At 34.9% G+C, this 23,714-nt stretch overlaps 3 protein-coding genes across 3 annotated transcripts; 2 read left to right on the forward strand and 1 right to left on the reverse strand.

Moving 5' to 3' along the window:
* Positions 1–1,071: 1,071 nt before the first annotated feature.
* Positions 1,072–3,949, forward strand: LOC121265346 (putative phosphatidylglycerol/phosphatidylinositol transfer protein DDB_G0282179). Its single transcript, XM_041168938.1, has 4 exons — positions 1,072–1,377; positions 1,810–1,911; positions 2,923–3,083; positions 3,584–3,949. The coding sequence occupies exons 1-4, from the start codon at positions 1,284–1,286 to the stop codon at positions 3,689–3,691; spliced, it is 465 nt and encodes a 154-aa protein (XP_041024872.1). The 5' UTR covers positions 1,072–1,283; the 3' UTR covers positions 3,692–3,949.
* Positions 3,950–4,086: 137 nt separating this feature from the next.
* On the forward strand, positions 4,087–5,973 carry LOC121265345 (uncharacterized protein At5g39865). Its single transcript, XM_041168937.1, has one exon. It carries the CDS (start codon positions 4,892–4,894, stop codon positions 5,768–5,770), a length of 879 nt encoding a protein of 292 aa, XP_041024871.1. The 5' UTR covers positions 4,087–4,891; the 3' UTR covers positions 5,771–5,973.
* A 3,625-nt stretch (positions 5,974–9,598) lies between these two features.
* Positions 9,599–14,057, reverse strand: LOC121265308. Its single transcript, XM_041168882.1, has 4 exons — positions 13,398–14,057; positions 12,238–12,399; positions 11,369–12,055; positions 9,599–10,914 (listed from the first exon to the last, which is right to left on the reverse strand). Exons 1-4 carry the CDS (start codon positions 13,758–13,760, stop codon positions 9,814–9,816), a joined length of 2,313 nt encoding a protein of 770 aa, XP_041024816.1. The 5' UTR covers positions 13,761–14,057; the 3' UTR covers positions 9,599–9,813.
* Between the last annotated feature and the right edge of the window lie 9,657 nt (positions 14,058–23,714).

Below are 23,714 nucleotides of genomic sequence, written 5' to 3' on the forward strand. Positions count from 1 at the left end.
CTACCGTTATAAAAAATATATATATATGAAAAGGCGGTCTTTTTTGTTGACTTAAAAGCTCAAAGTCGAGACAAAAGTTAATTTTATATACTATACAATTATTTTACTTTCATTTTATTATGTAAGATACGATATATTTATCACTATTAAATGATCTTTTATTAGATAATTCTTACATCTTAAATAGGAGAATGAAAATAAAATGAAAGTTTAATATATAACATTACGAAAGCTAAAAACATAAACCTTGTGAGATTTAACCTTCCTTACTCGTGGAGATGAACAGCCTAATGGAATCTGGTGTAATTGTTGTCAACGGTCTGAGGTTTTGACTATGCCATCGGAGTTCACAACCAACACTCTGTTTTTAGAACATCTCCAATGCCAACACCAACCTCACACTTCTGGCAGAGGTCATTCCATTGGCAAGAAGGGATTGATGGACAGTCCCCCATAATTATCAACTGATAACAGCCGTCTACTTCGTTCACTTGTCTTTATTTCACTACTACTAACGGCAAATTGATGGGCTTCAACACATTACAAAACATCAATAGATTACAAAACTCATGACTCCTCTTGCCCTCCATTTCCACAGAATGGCATGCGAATTGGAATCAAAGCAAGTATTATAATTTTTTTTACACGTAAAATCATCATTTATTTCAAAAATTAAATAATAATAATAAATTATTATATTTATAATATATATTTACATTACTTGATCCCAAGTACAAAAAGTTGTAATTTACAACGAAATTCCATATAATAAAATATACCCATTTTTCAAAACCTCATAAATATCTGTTTGCACATCCCATGACAGTCCCTCTAAGCAATACACTCATGGAACTATGGCTATATGTGTTGTAAGCAAAATTATAGCATCATTCACCGACGGTCCCGATGCAAAATCATGGCTATGAATGTCGCATAAGATCTTTCACCTTAAAACTGCATAAAATGCACTATAACGGCGACAAAATATTAATAAAGCGAGGTCTAATAAGAAGCATGCTTCGAGAAGCAATAGAAACCTAGGCAGCAAGACAAAACAGAGAGAATGAAAATCTACAACACCTACCACCAAACGTTCCAATCCCAAGCCCAACTACCAGTACTAGGTCTTCTTCTTCTTTCTCTTTGCCCGATTACATTATAAGAACCTCCAAACTCCAATTTTCTTTCACTTTTGTATCCTCAAATCCTCAGAAATCGGAGTTCCTTGATCACTATAATTTGCGCGAGTATCATTTGTTTTGACAGAGTGCAGAATCTACTCTATGGAGGCCGTTCGGTTCAATCTCCTAGCATCCCTCCTTCTTTCGCTGTGTCTCCTTGTATCTTTGACTCTAGCAACGGACGTCAAGTACTGTGGTCAGTCTCTCTCTGCCTTTCTGACCCTATGCTCTGTTCCTTTGCCAAATTTTCAATTGTCCCAATTATTTTTTGCTGACAGTCTGTTTTATTTTGAGCACTTTATTGATCAGAAACCATGTTAGGGTTTTATTTTCTTGGTGAATGGCTTACATGTATTGTGACTGAGTCGGGTTTCAACGATGCCGATTAAGAAATTTAATATTGTGAACTATATGTTGTCGCTCATGAAAACTTAATATCAGAAATAATTTCAATAATTTTTTTTCTTTTTTAATAAATATAATAAGAGAAAAGAAAAGAAAAGAAAAGAAAGAGAAGTAAGATATGTGATGCCAAATGAATGAGTTATTTGATGTCTTGTAGTTGATGGTGAATCTGAAGCTGACATAAATCAAAAAATTTATAAGTTGTTATTTTTATTTTTTGTAGATAAGAATGTTGACTATGATGTTAAAGTCAAAGGAGTTGAGATAATCCCAGATCCAGTTGCTAGAGGCAAGCCAGCTACCTTCAGCATATCTGCCTCTACAGGTACTTCCTTTGCTGGTTGTTCTTCATCGATCTTTCCCATTCTGCGCATGTTTGTCACCCGTGCTTAGATGATACGAGCACTTGATGGCATGCTTATTCAACTAAAGCTGGCAATTATTGCTTTTGGTGAACCAGAAGTTATATGTGCATGATAGCCAATTGCATTTAGGTAGGCAAACGGTATTTCCACACCCCAAAATATGGGGTGGTGAGTGAGGTATTGGATGGATTCATGCAGAAATAAATAAATAAAAAGAATTATATATGCATGATGGAAACTGGTACTGACCTTAGAATCAGGTCTAGGCCAGCTTCCACATTCTTCTTTCTTTTTCTTTTTTTATTTTTTTCTTTTGGGCGATAGGTACGTTTGTCTGGCCTATCTTTCCACTTTTGTAATGATGTATAATTTGTTAAAGACAAAGAACAACTCTAAAAAGGACTTACCAAGAATCAAATTTATATAGACGTTTATGTTTGAAGGTTATAGGTGTTCAATTTACACCTAACTAGTATATTATAGCTGTTATGGCTGTTTGGTTGGTATCGTCATTTCATGATAAGTGAAATCTGCACTACCTTTTAAATTTCTAATAGGTAGATTGACAGCCATGTGAGAGAAGAAAATAAGGGAGAGAAATTATAAATCAATTGCAAGTTTATTTCACCAATTGATGTTTAAAACCAATTATATTGTGATGGATATGCAAATGAGAATTCTCCGCAGCTTCTTTGTTGAACACCCCCCCCCCCCCCCAAAAAAAAAAAAACAAACCCTCTTTCCATGGTAGTACATTGTGCTTGCATTAACGATCATGAGAGAAAGGTAGGAGTTCTTTTCCTTGTCTTCCACCCTTTTCCATCTATTAAGGGTGATTTTATATTGGAAAATTCAGACCCATGGGGCTGCTGAAATTACGATAAAAATGAACACAACCTGGACATAGCATGCCCTATCAAATAGCTTTTGGGATCTTCATTTTGACATGCAAACTTGTATATGCAATACAGGGAAAACAATCACAGGAGGAAAAATGGTGATTGACGTCTCATATTTTGGATGGTACATCCACAGTGAGACCCATGACCTTTGCGGAGAGACATCTTGCCCTGTTTCAACTGGCAATTTTGTGGTTTCTCACTCACAAGAGCTACCTGGATTCACTCCACCAGTAAGTCGCTATTCTATTAATTATTGAACTTTAACTTGTATTTCTTTTGAGTTTCTGTTGTGTTGCAAGCTGGAACAAGCCCTTCTATTAGTTGCTTAGAGTGTTACCTCAGAAGGAATTCACCCTTGTGAATTCGTCTAATAATAAACCACAGCTGGTGGTAGCGTTACCTGATAATTTACAATTTCCAATTGCCCCACGATATCTGTAAAGCAACTTGCCTTTAATGATGGATATGAAATCCTTTCATGAGTGAATTTTTATGTTGACCAAGATATATATAATTTACAATTAACAGGACAGAAATGCCTGAACTCAATGATTTAAGTTTTACCTCTTTATCCGGATGTCTTTGTGTCACACCACATTCATTCACTTTGCAATTGCTTGACTGCTAATTTCACTCTTGGCAATAGAGTGCCAAGTTGGGATGGAATAGGCTCAGTTTCATTCAATGTTTGTGATTTTCAAAAGTCTCTGACCATGTTTAACATATGCAGGGCTCATACTCGCTTAAAATGAAGATGTATGATGCAAACAAGAATGAGTTGACCTGCATTGGTTTCGATTTCTACATTGGCTTTGCCTCATCTGTGGCTGATAGCTAAGCGCTTTCAAGCATTGATTATACACTCAAAGTCTCCATTAGGAACATATGAATAGCATGTAAAAAGGAATTTCGTCACAGTTGGTTCCTTCCCTGTACTGTCAACTTTTGCTATTAACATCTAATATATAATTATGACCATCTCTACTACTCGGAAGGCTATGAGAAGTTAATTAATCCTGCAGAGGAATTATGACATATTATGCTGTTTTATGTATGATAAAGTGTTCTTGAATGAAGATTGGAACAATTTCTTATACCTTTTTTCTTTTTGGTATGTGAGAGAGATAGAGGGGGGCAATTATTGAATTATCTAGACTCGTTTGGCAATTTCTCTCAAGTCCACGGTGAAACAGGGCTCACGTGCTCGGATTGTACACGTTTTCTGTGCAGGATGATTCCTGACACGCATGTATGATAGGTAGATTGAATCGTACGTGCCCAAGGCCGCCTCTTTCTAAAAGGCGGATATGACCCAGCTAGTGCGAGTTTAGGTTCGATATAAGATTTGCTAGGGGTATCCATTCCAGAGCCACTGAAATTTAGTGGTAGCTCCAGAATGCCTTTGTCTTGAAACATTCCTTGCATGTTTAGCTAAATGTGTGGAAACAGAAAGCCTTGGAAGAGTTACAGCAACATTTTGGCCGTGATAATCGCAATTGATTGCGGGTTGAAGGGTGAAATTTCGTAGGGTCAGCTGGTAAAAAAGGTTGTAGTTGTCATGGGGAGGGTGCCAATTGATAAAAAAATAGGATGAAAGGGAAAGATGCTGTTGTACTGTTGCTATTGAATTATTGCCATTTCCACACCTTGTCGCCCACGAATTAGCTGTGGGCCTGTGGCACCCTCTGTTAATGCATTTGGAGGCCAATCAAATTGTGCCATCTGCAGGTCGAGGGGGCAATGTCACCATTGTGGTAATCATGCATGGGCATTTTGGCCATAAGATTGTTTTAGTTTTGTAGTTAATTTATCCACCAAATGTTTGGTAATGGGTCAGTGGAAGCTAATGGGGATTGGAGAGGGGTATTACATGGACATGCCAGCCCCATGCAGTGATCATTCAAACCTTTAAAAAGCAGCCCCAACATGGCCTTTCAGTATCCACTTTCCTGTCACTGCAAACCAAAAGAGAGAGATACCACCCTCCATTCCTCCTGTCCTCTAAGATCCTCAGTATTCGTTCTCGCCCAAAACTCACATGGATTGTGCTCGGAGAACTATAGAAATGAAAGGAATGAGAGGAAAGTTCTTCAGAAAATTGAAATTCATCCCTTCATTTACCACCTTGAAACAAGGTCCAACCCTTCAGCTAGACCCCTCGGAGAAGGTTTCCAGTCAAAACTATCAAACTTTACCAGTTTACAAGGAACAAGATGGAAAGAGCAACAGCCTCTCGGAGCTACTTGTTGGCGGTGCTGGCATATCTGAACAAGATAAACATCTTAAAGATGAAACGGAATTGGATTTCAATGCTGCTAACAAGTATAGCTTGTCATCCTCCCTAAAGTCCAAAGACACAGTGACTGCCAAGGAAAATCCAGAGGTTCCAATTTTGTCCAATAGCATGCAGGACAATGAAGAATGCCCATCTCTGTTAGATTTTGAAGAGAAATGTCCACCTGGAGGAAGCGATTCCATTATTCTGTACACAACAAGCTTGAGAGGTATTAGGAAAGCATTTGAAGACTGTAGCACTATCAGATTCTTGTTGGAAAGCTTCAAAGTATTGTTCTACGAGAGGGATGTTTCGATGCATTTGGAATATAGGGAAGAACTGTGGTGCATCTTTGGTGGAAGAGTGATCCCTCCGAGGATTTTCATAAAGGGGAGATACGTTGGAGGAGCGGATGAAGTGGTGGGATTACACGAGCAAGGCAAGCTGAAGAAGCTCTTGGAAGGTATGCCACTTGACCTGTCCAGTTCCTCGTGCAGTGGGTGTGCCAATGTGAGATTTGTGGTGTGTTTCGATTGCAATGGCAGTCGGAAGATCGTTGCAGACGGGGAGAATGGTGAATCGTACATTAGATGCCCTGAATGTAATGAAAATGGGCTGGTTAAATGCCCAACTTGCTGCTGAAAATCTAACTGATATTACCAGCTTGTTCTAGCTCTTAGTGATCTGGTATTTACCATATTTATTCCCTTCTCTTAGTTTTCGTTGGTCTTGATGTTGCAGTGCTTCTGCAAACTTGTATAATACTAGCTTGCTTCTAATTGTTTTTGCATCGGCTTGTTTACGTGAAAAGAAGTATGTACACCATGATGTTGTAGAGTTTTCAAGAGGAAATCTTTCATCTTGGGGTTAAATTTCAAGAGAAGAGAACGTTGCCGCAAGCTGAGAGTAGGAATTTTAAGGATAGCATGTTACTGCATTGGAATCCATCATGCATTGAATTCGATGGAGAACATCTCCTGAATTATATGATATATCCCTAATTTTTTTTTCATATCAGCCCGAATATTTGCAGAGATTAAGAACCTTTATGGGAAGATATGCGATTGGATTCAAATAATTATATAAAATTATGGAATGATGAGTAGGGAACACCATCTAATTTGAATGATGAGTAGGGAAGAGGATGCACATGGTTGTTGATAAGATTTAGAAAAAAAATCTTTGTTTTTATGTATCAAGCATAAAGGAGGATTTGAGATTATTATGAAGCTTCGCGCCAACCACAATACGTTGAATTGTGGACATGCTTTTTCCTCGTGTTATTTTCATTCTATTCTCTGATGGTCCAGAAAGCCATTTTTTTTCTTATTTAAAAAGTAAAAGTGGTCTTACTCTTCGTTTTCAACTTTATCATCTCCCATCGTATTAATTGATATGACACATTTTAAGTTAAGAGTGACGCTAGGCTGCTAGACAGTTGGGCGTGCTGTTTAGGTAAAAGTTATTTTTTTTATTTTTTATTTTCATATTTTTTTAATATCTTTAAATATTTTTAAAAATTAATAAAAAAAATATTAATACAATGATAGTCACTTACTTAATAATAAATAAAAAATAAATAAATACATGAAAGACCAAAATGAAGAGGCAAAATAAGAGTGCATATTAGCATTATTCACTTAAATCATTCAAATAATAAATTACTTAAAATACGGCACATCAATTAGTGTAATTGAAAATGAAGAAAAGCATTTTTACACGACAAACTGAAGAACAAGATGGATTCTGCATATATAACAGGAATCAAGCAATACTATAATACTTAACAGAGATTGTGCTATTGTCGTTGAAATCCATCATAATTCGATCCCATCAACATAATGTCAGATTATGTCAGACCTAATACCCTTTTTCCAACTTCCCCAATCGATCATGCTATAGACAATGAGAAAAGCCATGTCTCTATCCCCATCCCTTAAGACTTATATGTTCAACCACTTCCTACGGGGGGCAAGAAGAAAAGGTTATTTTGGTCATAAATATGCGGGACATGTTAGATTATTAAAAGCCACGTAATGAAGGATGGGCCCATCTATCAATTTTGCCCTTCTTCGAACATTATTCTCCCGTTTCCATAACAAGGTACCATTTAAATCGCGGACTCACGGAGAATTAGTGGACCGGACCGGGTTTAGGCTTAGAACTGTATTGAACGACAAAAAAAGCCCAGGGACCAGAAATTGAGCAAGACTTTCAGCAAAGCTGAAGATACTCTTTCCTCTGCTAGAGTCTACTCTCCATGATGCACTCACCTTGTTTTTTACTTTTCTTTTCTATTCTTTTTCATTGACTGATATGGATAAAGGAAAATAATTCAAGCTTAGAGAGCGGAAGCTCAGTAAATCCATTTTTATTTGCTTTTTATTGTTTCTACACATCACACATTATATTTTTTTTATTTTTTTTTTTAGTTTTATTATTCTCAAACTAATTAACTTTTTTTACTCATCATCTATATACTACACATTTTGTAAGAGAAAAAAAAATTATATATAATGTGTGACGTGAGAAATCAGAATGATTAATAGAATTTTTCTTTGAGAATAGGACTTATCATTAAAAATGATTTTTTTTTACATAAATTCTAAATTTGTTAACTTTTTTTTAAATGATTGTGCGAGACTTATACAGCTTAAAACTTGCTAATTATTTTCATTAAAAATAATAAGTTTTATTATTAAAATATAAAAAATTATATGTGATGTGTGGTTTGAAGAGTCAGAAATTTTTCTTTGAGAATAGGACTTATCATTAAAAATGATTTTTTTTTTTACGTGAATTATAAATTTGTTAACTTATTTTTATTTAAAATGATTGTACGGAATGCAATCTAAAATTTTACTAATTATTTTCTTTTAAAAAAAAGTAAGCTCCATTATTTTATTTAAAAAAAAAAACCATAAACTTGTATGTAACGTTGATCAATCTAGACTCTTATCACCAGCAGTCCAGCAGCTTTACAGACCTGTGGCTGAGCTTAATTACCATGAAACGGATCCAATTGGCAGTTGGTTACGTCGTATCTAAATTTATACTCTTGATTGATTCCCTACATAATACTTCTTTCGTATAGCTCTATCACGCTATCTTAGGCCCCTTTGTCTGCCTTTTCCTCATTCAATAAAAGGTTCCGAAGCCTTGGCCATGTGCTATCATACCTTGGGGGTCGGTTCGGTTTGATGATCAAAGCATCTTATCTGTATCTCATTTAAACTGTACGATTCTAGGGTTTTATCTATCTAAATATTGTATTTCATTTCTAAAATTTGAAAATATTCACTTAAATAAACAGTAAATAAATAGTATAAAACTGACAATAAACAGTTCAAAATAGTAAATAAACAAGACAACTTGATGTTAACGGTGCAAAATCTCAAGGATTCGGACATTCTATAAATACTGTGAGATCCGTATCTTTTTCAAATCTTAAAAAGTCAAAATTATCTCATCACATCTCATTATCTAAACATATATTTTTTTATAAATTATTTCATCTCATCTTAACTCAAAAAATTTTACTACTATTTAAAATATGAACTGTACATCCAAACTGGACTAAAAGTTCCGAGCCATGCGAACTCGACGGCTTAACTCCACATTAAACTGAAATGGTAAAAAACTCTAAACCTGCCTTTAATATTTTTATCATCATCACTATAATTGTTGTAAGAGAAAACGAACTAAATAAAAAGGGAACAGAAGAAGCCGAAATGAAAGGAGTTGGCGTTGAATTTGAAAGAAGATTGTCTTCGGCGTGTCGTTTTCAGAAATTAGGCCCGAAAGGGACTTCTCCTGACTCTTTTTTGGGGGGATAATTGTGTTTTAACGGAACCTAAAAAAGAAAATTGTGTATTTGGGACAGTGTCGCAGAAATATATAATATACGAAGGATGAAATTAACGTGCACCAAAGCCAGCTCATGGGAATGATTCGCTGGGACAGAATAAATACAATGGAATATTCTAAACGTGCATTGCTGGGACCCCATAACACAGTTAAGTTGCTCACAAGGTAGAAGGTTAGGTACAACGAAGAAGAAGATTGTCTTTGAGGGAATGAAAATGGAAACTTTTTAGGCTCAACATTTTGTCTAAAAAATAAAATAAAATAAAATAAAATAAAAGGCTCAAAAATGGTTGTTAGAAATTCAGAATCTTGAGAGTGTAGAGGAATTTTGATTCTCGCCGAATAAGGGACAGGGATACGTTATATTTATGGCAATTGGCATGAGAAAGCAGCAGCTGCCAAGGACAGTTGGATTATGCCTTTTATCAGCCTGCAAAAGCTATCAATCTCTCAAAAGTTGAATTTTTCGAAATTGGCAAGGAAAAGTTGGGTTCGTATGAAAAGTTGGGGCTGACTCAGTCGAAAAGGAGATCACGGTGGTGTACAGAATATCCCTTTCCAAGAAAGATAAGACGAAATAAAAAGGAAAATAATAGAAAGAGGGAGGCACAACGCAAGCTCCATAAATTGAAAGAAAGCATACAGACTGTTCCATTTCCAGTCCAAATTAGAAGGGACAACCCCATCTCTCATATACCACTCAAAAAAAGATCACATGGGCTCCTCTTTGTTAAACAAATTCACATCAAAAGACACCCCATAATCGAAAAAGAAAGACAAGTTAGAGTAATCACACTTCCTACAATTTACAGTAACTCCTACGAAGCAAAAGCTAGTGGATCATCGACATTTTCTATTGTAGCTGCACTCATTTCGGCTGCTGCTGAAGTTTCAGGTCCTGGATTTAAGATTTGGGTGTAGTGGAATTCAATCTGTAACCGATGATGAATAGGTGTTGATGTCATTAGACCTTTCTTTATATCCACCTGCAACTCCCTTAATGGAATAGCAGCCAAGAAGCTCTTAATGTACTCTTTGCATGACTCCTTCCCTCGGCATACAACCTCCCCTTCCTCCTCAATCTTTAAGGGTTCCTCCATCTTGGTTACTAGTGCCCCAGCTACAGGACATTCTTCCTTCATGTTGGCCATCTGGTTCTTGGGTTCTGCTGCTGTTGCAATCTGATGGTCATTAGCTGTTTTTTCCTCAGCAACATTGGGCATTTTGTAAATTACGGTGCTGCAATCAAATTTCAAGATATAGGCTTGATTGCATCCCTCATATAGCCTCTCCCCCAACGTGTCAATAATGTAATAAGCTTCAGGCTCAACCTTGAGGATGAAAAAATGGTCATTCCAACTGACAATATAAACCTGAGGTTCACCATTGCCAGGGCATTCCAAACCAGTGCGGCTAATCTCATCCCAAATGTTGTCAAAGGACATGGCACCGTGCAGAAAGTCAAATCTTCCCTCATCCATCCCCTCTGGATGGAAAAACCCAATAAAGGACTTCCCAGTAACAACGGAGAGAGGGCGTATCGCGGCTTGAAGGACGGTTTCAAGATCAAAGTGCTTGTCAGGGAAGCGCTCCATATAGGTTTCTTTCTCACAAAGGTTCCTCCACTCCAATGAGCCTTCTCTAATTAGGCTATCAAATTGGGATTTTATGGGCATGAGATCATGGTTGTTCTGAAACCAGTCTGCGATGACGGCAACAAGGGCTGTACATGCACTCTCACCTGCTGCCCGCTCACTCCTCTGATCAATGGAAGCAAAGAAAACCTGGGTCTCAAGTTTCATGTGTCCATCACGACTAGTAAATTCTTTCTGCTCCCAACTGCCTATAGCAAAATTGTCATCCCCAAACTCAGAGACTGAGGATCGATTTGCAGATGAATCCTCCTCTGTCTTGTGCCACTGCCAAGATGGTTGCAATCATTTGATTTTAGAATTTCATCAAACTATTAAATTGGTACTGGTTTTTATACAAAAAAAAAACTAGTAAAAGATTTTTTTTATAAGTAACAAACTAGTAAAAGATTAAAAACAATTGCCACATATGTTTCAAAATTTAGACACGTCTAATTTGAGAACGATGAGATAATAAACCTATATATACATTTTTTTTTATCAAGTTTCAATTTGCTTCTTTGATGTGAAAAAATTTCACAGTAAGGGCTTGGCAATGTAATGTTCTTAATCAAAAGGTTGAAGTTAGTGTTAATCATAAGAACACTACAAATCATCTTTCAAGATACTAAATGAAGTTTTCCCTTATTGTCTCTTCACCTAACAGTAAATAAAGAATGCGCACAAATCATGAGCTTCTTTCCTAAAACATAAAAAGATGCAATTAAGAGCGGACTCTTACCCCAAGAGAGAGAGATTCATCAGAGCTAAGCTGTCTACGGTCAAAATCGATGTCGTCCCCACCTTCTTCTCCATAGGCCTTCTTCAATAATGGTTCTCCTTTGGCTTTAGGAGACCTGAAGCTCAGCTTCCTCTTCCTCCAAGGTAGGATGCTGCGCTTTGAACTTTGCAATAGAGATGGCTCAGACACTGATGCAGTTGAATCCTCAATGACAGAGCGCCCAACATCAGATTTGCGATTGCTATAGTAAACCCAATCCTCATCTTCATTGTTAATTTTCATACTGGAGTAAAATGATCCTCCAGCATAATTAGCATATGCCAGAGAACCATAACTAAAAGACTTCCTGACACTGGTACTCTCCTTTCCCTCATCTGATTCTCTATGCTCAAAGTCCTCAAGCGAGTCTGTGTCAAACGGGTAATTATACTCACCATCTTCACTCCTGGCAGAGCACCTGCCCTCACTGCCCTCATCCTCACGGCAGGCCTTTTTAGCTCTCCTGGCAGACACGTACCCTGTAAAAATTTTTACTTTTTGAAGACCAGCTTTAATTGCGGAAAGCTCATCCTTTTCCGTTGAGACAATTTCTCCCGACTGAGTAGCCGATGGAACAGACACTGTTAATCTCTGCACCGGCTCCATGGTTTCTTGAGCAGTTCTCAGTTCTAATAAGCTCAGAGATATCTGTATGAAAAATAAAGGTTAAGCAGAAGATACAACACGCATATTGAAATGAAAAAGAAAAACACTAAGTATGTTCCCCAAACAGGTAACAAGTCATAAACCATGCTGAAATTGCCAAAGCAACAAATCGCATGACAGGGAAGGCAGAAATAGGCAGTGCAAAGTCATTAGAAGGCACATACACAGAGTGAAGGTGAAGGCTCCACAGCATTGCCAGAGTGTGTGAGAGGGATGTTTAATTCAAACTCTTTCTGATCAGCTGCGGCAGCATATTCAGAAAGGTTCAATGAAGCCGTTCCAACAACAGGAACCTTGTTCTTTGTCCCTTGACCTCGATTCAATCCCTGAAGAGAAAAGCATCACAGTCGTCATGAAAAATTCATTGACAATTCTCTGGAAGCAAAAAAACAATGATGGGAAAAGCAGATCAAATGATTAAAAACCTACTAAAATTTCCAACCAGAATTATAAATTATTTTCTCATAAGTTATTATTCTAATGAAATAGGAGCGACTTCGCTGTTAAAGATCAAAGGCATATAAATCTAAGAACCACAAAAGAAAATATTTTTTTTATTTCTTAGCATGTGACAACTAAAAAAAAAAAAAAAGTCTTGGTCTCAAACTGTGGAAACGCTAAAAAATAACAATTACTAATTAGCTCCAAACCCATGAAGGGGGGGAATACAACCAACAAGTTTCCAAAACTTGACGACACATGATACCTCGGTACGTCAGAACCAGCTAGTCATGAACACAACCACCGGTCAACTACCCCCCAAATTTAATCGATTACCACAAACCTTACCGAATCAATCGCAGAATTAAAGACTTGATTATGATACCAAGTCCAGCCATTCCACAGACGAGGTAAGGAACGGAGACATAATTGTAGAAATATAAAATACTTCTCACGTGCCAGTATTCGTCAATCAAGAACCATATTTACTGGCTTTGTTCATTTGCAAATTGATACCAACAAGAGAAATTGATACGAACAAGAGAATACTTCCAATAAACTCAAACACAGCCCAAAAAGGAAAACAACTAATAATAATCCAATGAGAGTTAATCTCCTGAATGCTACTAGATTTTCAAGATTCACACCCTAAAGCCAAAAGAATCAAATAGGAAAAAAAAAAAAAAAAAAGACAAAATTTCCTCGACGAGATCAGTCACAAAAACTTATGAATCCATTAAACCCCTGAAACCCCCACAAACTTTAATAGTTTAAAACCCGCTAGCCTATGTTTGTGCTAGTGAGACATTTTCTCACAAGAAGACCACAGAGACAACCCAATAAAAAGGAGAGTTTTTGAGAGAGAGAGACAGAGAGAGCTCACATTGAATACGGTGAAAGCGATCTCCCACGGATGAAACACATTGTCCTTGTACGCGGAGAGAGTACAGAGGCTCTGAAAGTCCTCGTCCCATTCAACGACTCCGTTTAGTTGGGATGCAGTACCAGCCTCCACCTCCACCTCCCTCGTAAAGTTCCTCTTCACGGTCGTCCTCCGCAGCGAACTCAGCGCCAATTTCGGGCCCTTCCACTTAATCTCCACAGTCAATCTCGGAGCAACACCTCCCTTCTCTGCACTCTCCCGCTCCAGATCCCACCCCTCCAACCTCCGTACCACCAGCCTCGCCTCGTACTTCTTCGACACCAGAGGCGGCCACGGTCGCCACCTCATCATCTTCGCCACCATTCTTCAACAAGACAAACGGGAACCTCGAGAATCTGTAGAAAACCTTAAGAAAATAAACTTCCAATGGTAGAGGAAACAAGATTTGCGAAAATCCTCAAAAGTAGCTGGAGTAATTTGAAGAGAAATCTTCCGGCAGATAAAAATAATCTTTTTAGAAAGAATCCGAAGGATAATTCTTTTTTTCCGAAAAATACTCCGGTAGAATGAGTGAGAGAAAGACGGGGTATACTCCACTTTATATAGTGGAAAATATGAGAGAGAGAGAGAGAGAGAGAGGTTGATGGGATTGTCTGGTTTGGGCCTGGGGGGAACCATTCAAGAGTCTTCTTAACCATTGTTAAAAAATGACGGACCAACTCGGGTTAAGGGGATTTCAGGTATCTCCGGGAGTAACGCCGTATATAACGAGGTAGTTGACTTCCGTTGTGCTCTTTTTGGTCTTTTTTTTTGTTTTCGTTTTTGTTTTCTACTGAGAATTTAGGATGGGATTTCAAGTTTATGCCTTTATGCAGTCATAATTGCCATTTATCCGTTTAGAGTAATTTTCTTCTTTGTATTATCCGTTGAGTATCCATCGGAGTTTTTTTTTCTCTGCCAACGGGCACGGCAAGGCCCTTTTTTGTCTATCACTGTTCCTATTATTTTTAAAAAAATTATTCTCATCAATTAATATTTATTATTCTACATTATAAGAAAAATACTCACACGTCCTATAAAAAAAATTATAAGTGTAGTATGTGAGAATAAATAGTGATTGATACATAATATTTCTCTTATTTTTTATATTTTACGTAGAACCTAAAATTTAATTTATAAATATTTATCTTTTAATGTTGTAAGAGTGGTTTTTCCCTCATAGACCTTTAAAACAAGCCCATGAGGGATCATCAGGAAAGTAAGTCAGAAAGTCCGATCGAGCCTAGTCAGATCCAACGACCCTCCTCTAAAATAAAGTGAGTCTTCACAGAGTATTCCGCCCACCAGCAAAACACACTGATGAAGCAACCCACGCATAGAAAAAGTGGATGGTAGGGGTAAATGGGACTTGCCGTCCTAGCGCTATCTAGATGACAAACTACCTTCGGGAACCTATACAAGCAGGTAGGCGAAAAATATGAAGAACCCGTGATCTCCTGTCAGTAGGCATTGATAGGTTTAACATGAAACGCTTATAAGTAAAATGAGTTGGAAAGTCATGCTGTATTAATAGTGCTACTCTTCAGACTACATGTCACATTAATGACGACACCTCAGAAGCCACGTCGCATTAAAAGATTCTGACTAAATGAACAGTAGAAAGGACATGGATCCCTCAAAGTTAGTGCTAGGTTGTCCTCACCAAAAACATAGTATAAGAGTCGATCTCCAAATACGAAAAAGTCTCTCTGATCTGTCAAAGCTTATGCACAAACTACTAAGTAAATATACTGACTTTAGTATCGGAGACTCCTCGACCACTATCAAGGCCCTCCATTCTTCATGTTTGCTTAAGTGTGCAGGTGAAAGTCTAAAAACTCAAGTTACTAAAATCTGACCCAAAAACGTATGAAACACGACGTTAACAAATATTATCTTAGAATTTTGGATATTTATAAACGTTATTATAGAATTTTTTATCACTTATATCTAGTTTCTCAAAAAGAAAAAACAAAAAAAAAACAAAACAATCTAGATTGTTGGGGTGCTACAATGCTACTGCCTCTATTTCTTTTAATTATTTCCTTTTGTTTTTCTGACATTCCTTAAAATCATAATTCATAAATTACTTTACCAAATTTCAAACGACTGAAGAGTGAAGACATCCGTATTTATTGAATCGTTGCCCGAGCTTCTTCTTCTTTTTTTTTTTTTTTTTTTCAAAATGATGAAATTGCTGGGAGGATATACAAGCTTATAATCTTCATCCTTTTATTTTAAGTCAAAGGAATTGAAAACAAGGTGCTCATCAAGTACAGGTTATCATGATCCAAAATTTTACTTCTAAGCTATCTTACAACCAACCCCAATGAGTCATAGTCAGTATATATCTTTTGCAATATGTATTACCTATTTTCGAGCTTAGCCTAACTTCTCGTGTTCAAACCTCCTCTTACATCAAATTTAGATCAAAATATTATATTCCCAACTCTTCAAACAATGAAGGGTTAGGAAGCGTTGATTAAGAGCTGAAGTACGCGGGGTTGAACTTATAATAGTGTGTGTTAAGTTTTTACTCTCTCTCTCTCTCTCTCTCTCTCTCTCTCTCTGTGCAAGTAGTTGAAAAAAAAAAAAAAAAGATGCAGCTAGGGAGGGTACGTAGAAAGGGTCTCGCCCATCGCTCTCATTCATTATATTATTGTAGATTTGAGTAGAGGTTAGTTAAATGTCATATAGCTCAATGCTCACAATGGTGCTACTTTTTTTAGGCCAATTGTGTTAAAATTTTTATCTGAAAATACAAATTCTTAATATGACACGCCATTTATACAGTGCCCATTCCCAATCTTTATATACTCTACTTGATCATCGCAAATCTTAGTTTCATTGATCAGTTCTAAGCTAAGTCCTGAATTTGGTAGATTGTAAATAAGTTAAAAAAAATTGCAATTACACAAAAACAAAAGACTAACAATGCTCAGAGGAAATGGAAGGGAAGATATGTATTTGGATTGTGTGGTTAAATTGGATGGCTTAAAATTTGGTGGGATTGATGCTTCAAGTGAATCTTAAAATTTGGAGAAAATGAAGGGTAGAAAAGGCCTACGGACTTGTTTATTTTCACAACTACTCTCATCTCATTTAATCCTTACAACTAAAAGTTTTCTTACAAGCGATCTCGCGCACTAAACCGCACACCAATATTAAATGTAAGACATTCATTTAATGAAATAATGCAAATTGAAGACAAAAATGATTTTCGTGAGATAGAAAATCTTATTATTTTCAAAAAAAAAATCTTTTATTTTTTTATAATAAATAAAGTTATGTGAGTTTTAGTACGTAGTTTGATGCGTTAAACCGCTTGTACTTAACAAATCTCAAAAAATATATTTTAATAATGTTTTATTCAACTTTCAACTTTTATCTCATATGCGAAAACAAATAAGGCCTTAAGATTATATGTCTTAAGATTTTCGAATATTGATCAGAATTTGATATAAACGTTTAATGTTGTCATGTATATTTTTTCGGAAATGAATAACTTGATCAATTGAAAATTAAAGAGATCAGATGCCAATTATCAATGGATAAAAAAAGAAGAAGATAATACGCTTAAACCACTTTTTAAGTATTCCATCCGGTATTAATTACACCTTATTTTTCTGCTGACTAACATGGTGTTTTATTATCGAGAACATTGATAAGTCAACGTTTTAGCTGGTCCAACCAATTGTGTTTTGATTGATTTATTATGGAGCAAGTGAAGACTTTTGGGCTCGGAGGTTTGACTCCATGGGCAACACAAGCATGCTCGATCGATCGGTGCCCATGTCAATTTTTATTTATTTATTTATGGATTGAAAATGATGGGATATATTAGGGATCGAAGACTTTTGGGTACGTATCCTTTTATATGCATGTGAACATAAAAATTGAGATCGGGCACGCGTACAAGTATTTGATATTTTTCCTCCACGAATAACTTTACTGCAGCTTGGCCTAATTTCAACTATATGATCAGGAAGTGATTCGACGTCTGTTGGTCCGATACTGCAAACTTGAAAGTAATCGTAGCCTCATATTGAAAATTGATGATTAATATGTTACAATTAGAGAAATAAAAACATATAAAGAAATAAATTTTTAATGACAGATTAAAATTTGTGACGAATTATTTACAACGAGAATGATTATTTGTGTCGAAAATAGACTCATTTTAATAAAAAATAGTCATTATGATAGAAAATAACTGATCACAAATAAATAATTTTCTTATAATGTGATCATTAAAGTAGTTTGTAAACATGTATGTCTCCTCCGGCTCTCTATCAATGACATTAGTATTATTGATCAGCTAATTACTTAGAAATTGACGTTGAAAAGAAAATGGATTTTGTGATCTAAGTTTATTTGTTATATATATTAACTCATGAATATGACCCTATAAATCTCACAAAAATTATATTTTTGTGGAAAAGAATGAATGACATCGGACCACGTGATGCTTGTGACGTATAAAAACAGGTATTGTTCTTTTCCTTATGCCACTTCGATCGGTAGGGCTAAGTCAATGATCGAGCACCATGCATGCACGCAATATATATATATATATATAGAAGTGGGGCTCATCTCATGCACTCGAAATCTCTTTTGGAATGAGAAATAATAGTTGTAATAGCAAGAGTATCGCACAATCACTTTGAAAAAAATGAATAAATACGAAATCTATATGAAAAGAAAATTATTTTTTTAATAGTAAATCTTATTCTTTTTCAAAGCGACTGTACGGCACTTGTACACTTCATGACTATATATAATATTACTCTTTTGGAATTGTGGTTTTTTTTTAGTCACATATATTATATATGTTGAGTAATTGAGTAGAAGCCGCATATATATATTTAATAAATATTTTTAAGAAATTAAAAAGAACATTATATGGAATAAGCATGAATATGCTAATCCCGGGCTTGTAGGAATATTAAGAAAAATAAAATCACGTACCCATCAAAGGAAATTAAGTACAATACGTTCAACTATTTTTAAATGTATCAATATATAATATACGTGAAATATGTGTGTGTCAAAATCCGAGTACATTAATTTATTCTGACAAAAGTATATTACAAAAGGTCATGAAAGTTACGGAGGCGATGTTAGTGCCAAAATAATCCCAAAAAACTATATATATAGTAATCGTCTTATTATATATTAATTTGCCAAACTTCATAACAATTGGCCGCGAGCATGCCTGGAGGAATATTCCCTTGGATGTTCACGAAGCTACTCAAAGAAGACAAGATCAATGTGACCATTATATGCTATATGATTTGGATATTATAATTAATATATTTAATACATACAATTAACCATTGTTCTTTTTGCTTTTATTGACAAGTAACAGTAATTCAAGCTAGCCATATATTTAGTACTTGTGCAAAAAATGCTTTTACGAACCCAAATGACATATGATTGGACCTAATGTCTTTGAATTTAAAGAAATGATATTTGTAGTCTTAAGATGTGTAATTACTCTTACACATTTTCTTTAAAAAAAATGAGTAAATCTAAGACCTACATAAAAAAATATTTTTTTAAAAAAGTGGACGCATTCTTAGACACACTAAGACTGTATATAACATTCTTTTTAAATTTATATATTTCACATGACATCAGGGTTTATTAGTTAATTTTACCAAATATTTTATCTAATTAAATTTAATTAAGAGAAAAGATTTATAAATAAAATTGGAGTTAAAAAAAAAAAAAAAAAAAAAAACAGGAGAGGATCAAATCATCTAACTTAGATACATCTTTATCAAATTTAATATGTAGGGTTTTGGACGAGGGAGAGAACATTAATGTTTTGGGCGTGAGGTTGATTTGATACCATGGAGTCATGGACATGGTCAATTGGGTCAGGGGGGCGGGCAAAAATCATGTACGGTGTGAATCTAAAGTAGCACTTGACTTTAATTATTTTTAAGAAATATTTAATTTTTGTTCATAAACCGATCTCATCGTTCATGAAACGAAACCATATACAGCTCCTACCCTTTCACGACGACATTTGCTATGATCTTAGGCTCTAAAAAACAACAAATGTGTCCCTTGTCAACGTTGTGAACTTATTGGTTAAGAAAGTCCATATATAATTACGTAACATGTGATGTTATGTCATCATTATTTATATAACGATATGTTTTTTTAAAGATTATTTGAAGTTTTTTAAAATCTTTATAGCTTGCTAGGTATAAGCGGACTCACATAGTTTTTTATTGAAAAAAATATAAAAAAATAAAAATTTTGAGAGAATAAGAAGTTTATCTATCTCATAAAAATTATTTTTATCTATAATTTGTACTAATTTATTAAATAAATATTTTACATTTAATATTAATACACGATTTAATATACGAAATCGCTTGCAAAAAATTTTTACTATACATATATGTTACGTCGACAGGAAAGCTAGCTTTCTAGAACGACCGTAGGAAGGCATCCCAACCAGATACAGCTAACGAACGAAGAAACAAGACGCAGGAAAGAGACAAAGGGAGTAAAAGTGGCCACAAATCAAAGAAAGTGGAAGAGTGGGCACCACAGAAAAAGTAAGACCAATGGCGATCGAAACTACTAGCCACTGGAAAGATAAAGTCATCTTACGGACGAACACCAGATCGTATTGGAGGCGACAGTGACTTCCCTCCTGCTGCTCTGTAGAGGAAAGCGGCTTCTCTTCGATCGCCACCACAACATTTTTCGCATTTTATTTTTTTGTTATAAAACAGTTAAGACACTCTTATTAGTTGATGCACGACGCATATATGTCTCTACGCTATCCTCTATATAACTAGATCATATATTTTAACTAGAAAAAATTTATACACTATATTTTTATTTATATTTTTATTTTATTATATAAGATGTAATATATTTATCACTTTCGGATAATCTTTTATTAGATGATTATTTTATGAAATCACCACTATCAGAAATTACCTATATACATTTACTATATAGTTGTATAATAATAATAATTATTCTCTCGAAGCAAGGCAACTATCAGAAACCCTTGCTGCTTTTGAAAAAAAAGGAATATGCTTGTAGCACTATTTTGCTATTTATTCATTATCGATATGACTGTACACACACGGGCATGTGATTAACAATATTTATCAGAGTTATACCATTTTCAAATCCGCATAATAATGATATTAATTAGATATCAAGCACATTATTTAAATTATAAGATTTAAATTTTAAAATGAATCCATTAAATCAAATTATTTCATATAAATATTTTACTATGTGAACTCTAAACACCAACTTAATAATAAAAATTTCGTATAATTAAAATAAATGTATACAATACACATGCACCTGTATGCGTATATATGAATTTTGAAAATGATTTCTAACACAATATTGTATCATATATAGTTTGGCAATCGCTATATCGTTTAGTTTGTGATTTAGATTTAGGTTCAGATCACTCAATTCCACTACTATTTAATATTTTATTATTATTTAATATTTTATTATTATTATTTTATTATTATTCATAAATCATTTAAAATGACCTAAACGCGTGGCCAGGAGGACTTGGGTATGCCAGGTGGTGCCAAACAGACTGGGCTGCTTTCAATGGCTAGGTTGGCACTTGGTTGTATCCTTTATAGAAATACAAATCTCTGCAATCCGTGGGCCAATAAAAAAAAGGGTAGTGATAAAGCAACCGATAATCCAATGGAAGAATTCTACCAATAAGTACAAATGCATTTTATTATTATTTTTATTCTTTTTCTTTAATCATTTTTTATATATTTTTAAATATTTTTCAAAAATAGAAAAAAAAAAAACCAATTCATTAATATTTACTTTCTTAACCATTAAGTAAAAAAAAAAAAAAAAAAAAAAAATCAATCAGTCACTTTTATAGGAATTCAACTAGCTATATAGCATTTTGCATAAGAAAACCTTTTCTACATAGACTGGACGGGGTGCTTGAACAACCTTTTTTCTACATAGGAATTCAACTATACTTGCCATGGAAACTAATAAGGTTATTATTCGCATGCAGATTATAATAAATTCTTGTGCGTGTAGTGTGTACTGAGCTGTATTATTTAAATGTTTAATTAGAACGTCACGCCATAATTTCTCATAGATATTTTGTTTTCTTGTGGATGAGTTATATAAACAAGACATCGAAACTGCCACCAACAAAGATACAACAACCATATATGGACCATAGAAAAAGACAAAGTTCAAGGGCAGCCACACAACAAACTTTCGCGATTCATACTGAAAACTAACCTAGCTATGTATGCTATGAATTTATTTTAATTAGTCCCACATAACCCCAGCCTTAATTAGCCAGGTAAACTATATGTTAAGCTACCATATATAATTAAATTCCCAGCTACTTTAGTCTTTGATAGTTCGTTAGGTCTCGTATTAGTCATAATTAATTCACTCACAACCTTAAAAAAATTAATATTTATGATAAATTATTTACGATAAAAATAATTATTTATAAAAAAAATTCTATTTTAACGACAAATGATTATTTTTATGATAAATAACTAACCACGTATAACTAACCACGTATAAAGAATTTTTATTTTAATGATAAATGATTATTTTTATGATAAATAACTAACCACATATAAATATTTTTCTGCTATATATATATATATAATATGTTTCTTTATTTTTTTATTTGCTTAATTAATATTTATATGTAAGATATTCGAGCTATTTTGATCGGTACTCGAATTTATTAAGGTTGTTAAGACCAAACCTTAACGAGGGTGAGGTACCCAGTCATCCCCTTAAATAGTCTGTAACAACCCTTTAAAAGCTGAAAAGATGTTTCTATTAAAATTTAAATGATCTATGTGTTCATATGATGCAAGCTCTCGCCGTTATCTTTGTCTTTATATGAATAACTAGTTTTAGACCTGGGATTCATTGCAAGGAGGATGAAGGTGAATATATACACTACGAACTAGTATTAATGAGTTAAAATGAGATGAGTTGAGATGAAAATTAAATAAAATATTGTTAAAATATTATTATTATTTTAAGATTTGAAAAAGTTGAATTGTTTATTATATTTTGTGTGAGAATTTGAAAAAATTATAATGATGAAATGAGATGAGATGAAATATTTATTGTATCCAAACATGGCCTATGTATTTGTTTAATAACTAGCAATATTAGGGTTGTAAATAAGTTTTCAAGCTTGAAAAGGGAATTACGAAGTTATGCTCCATCATATTAATATTCCAGTCTAGACTCTAGCTAGTTTGCATGATGGTTGCTACTGTGCTTCAGTGAGTGATTAACCAGATTCTGTTGACAAGAAGGGTCTCATGCTTGTATATGCTAGATCATATTAATATTCGCATGAAAATATTGTTCAAAGTGATTGGCACATGAAGTCACTGCAAAACAGAACTTGGCATGTAACGAATTAAGGGAGGACACAGGTCAAGTTCCATAACGTATCATCAAAGCAAAAGAAAATGAGAACTAGTATTAAAGAAAAGAAAAGAAAAGACGAGTCATTATAGTTTGGGTTGGGAAAGATTAATGATGGGGTTTGAATTTTTGTTGACCCTTTTCAATGGAGGGCATGATGATTATAAGGGAATTAGTGGAGGGTGGAGAGAGGCAATGAGGGCCACATGATCTCCCACTTTGATTTTGCTCCTCAGGTGGATCACCAAGAAGGGGAATCCCAGGAATGGTGTTTTCACATTGGACGACAGGGTTTCTTTTTTGTTAAGGGATAAATCGAACTCCTTCGGGCAGGGGCACCATTTGCCTCACCAAAGCTCCCCCACCAACACATGTTTAGAAAAAAAAAGCAGTTTATTTGCTTAGCAGAATTCTCTTTATTTTCCTGTTTCAATTTGTGGACAAAGTACTACTGCTTACAAAGCCCATGTCTGGATTAATCTCAAAAGATGAGACAGCAATTATGGTGATGCCAAGGCAAATATTACTCACTCGTACATGAGCAGAGCAGATCAATATCGATGACAACGTAAACTTTCTGAGATTAATTGTGACATTAGGTCGTTTTGCTTTGCATAAAAATGGAAGTTTCACTTGACAGTTTCGGAAAAATAGGATACATGTTGTTTTAATGTTGGGTTCTTCCGCCCAGTGCACTGAAAAAGGTGGGTGGATTTTCTCAAAGGTGAATGAATTGGCCGGAAAAACACTCAAGAGGACCGTTATTGTCTCCCAATGTTGTCATATGCATGCAGCAGCCTGCCTTGAAATTTTATTGAATTGAGG

This window comes from Juglans microcarpa x Juglans regia, chromosome 5D (genome assembly GCF_004785595.1).
Source record: "Juglans microcarpa x Juglans regia isolate MS1-56 chromosome 5D, Jm3101_v1.0, whole genome shotgun sequence".
NCBI classification, from domain to species: domain Eukaryota; kingdom Viridiplantae; phylum Streptophyta; class Magnoliopsida; order Fagales; family Juglandaceae; genus Juglans; species Juglans microcarpa x Juglans regia.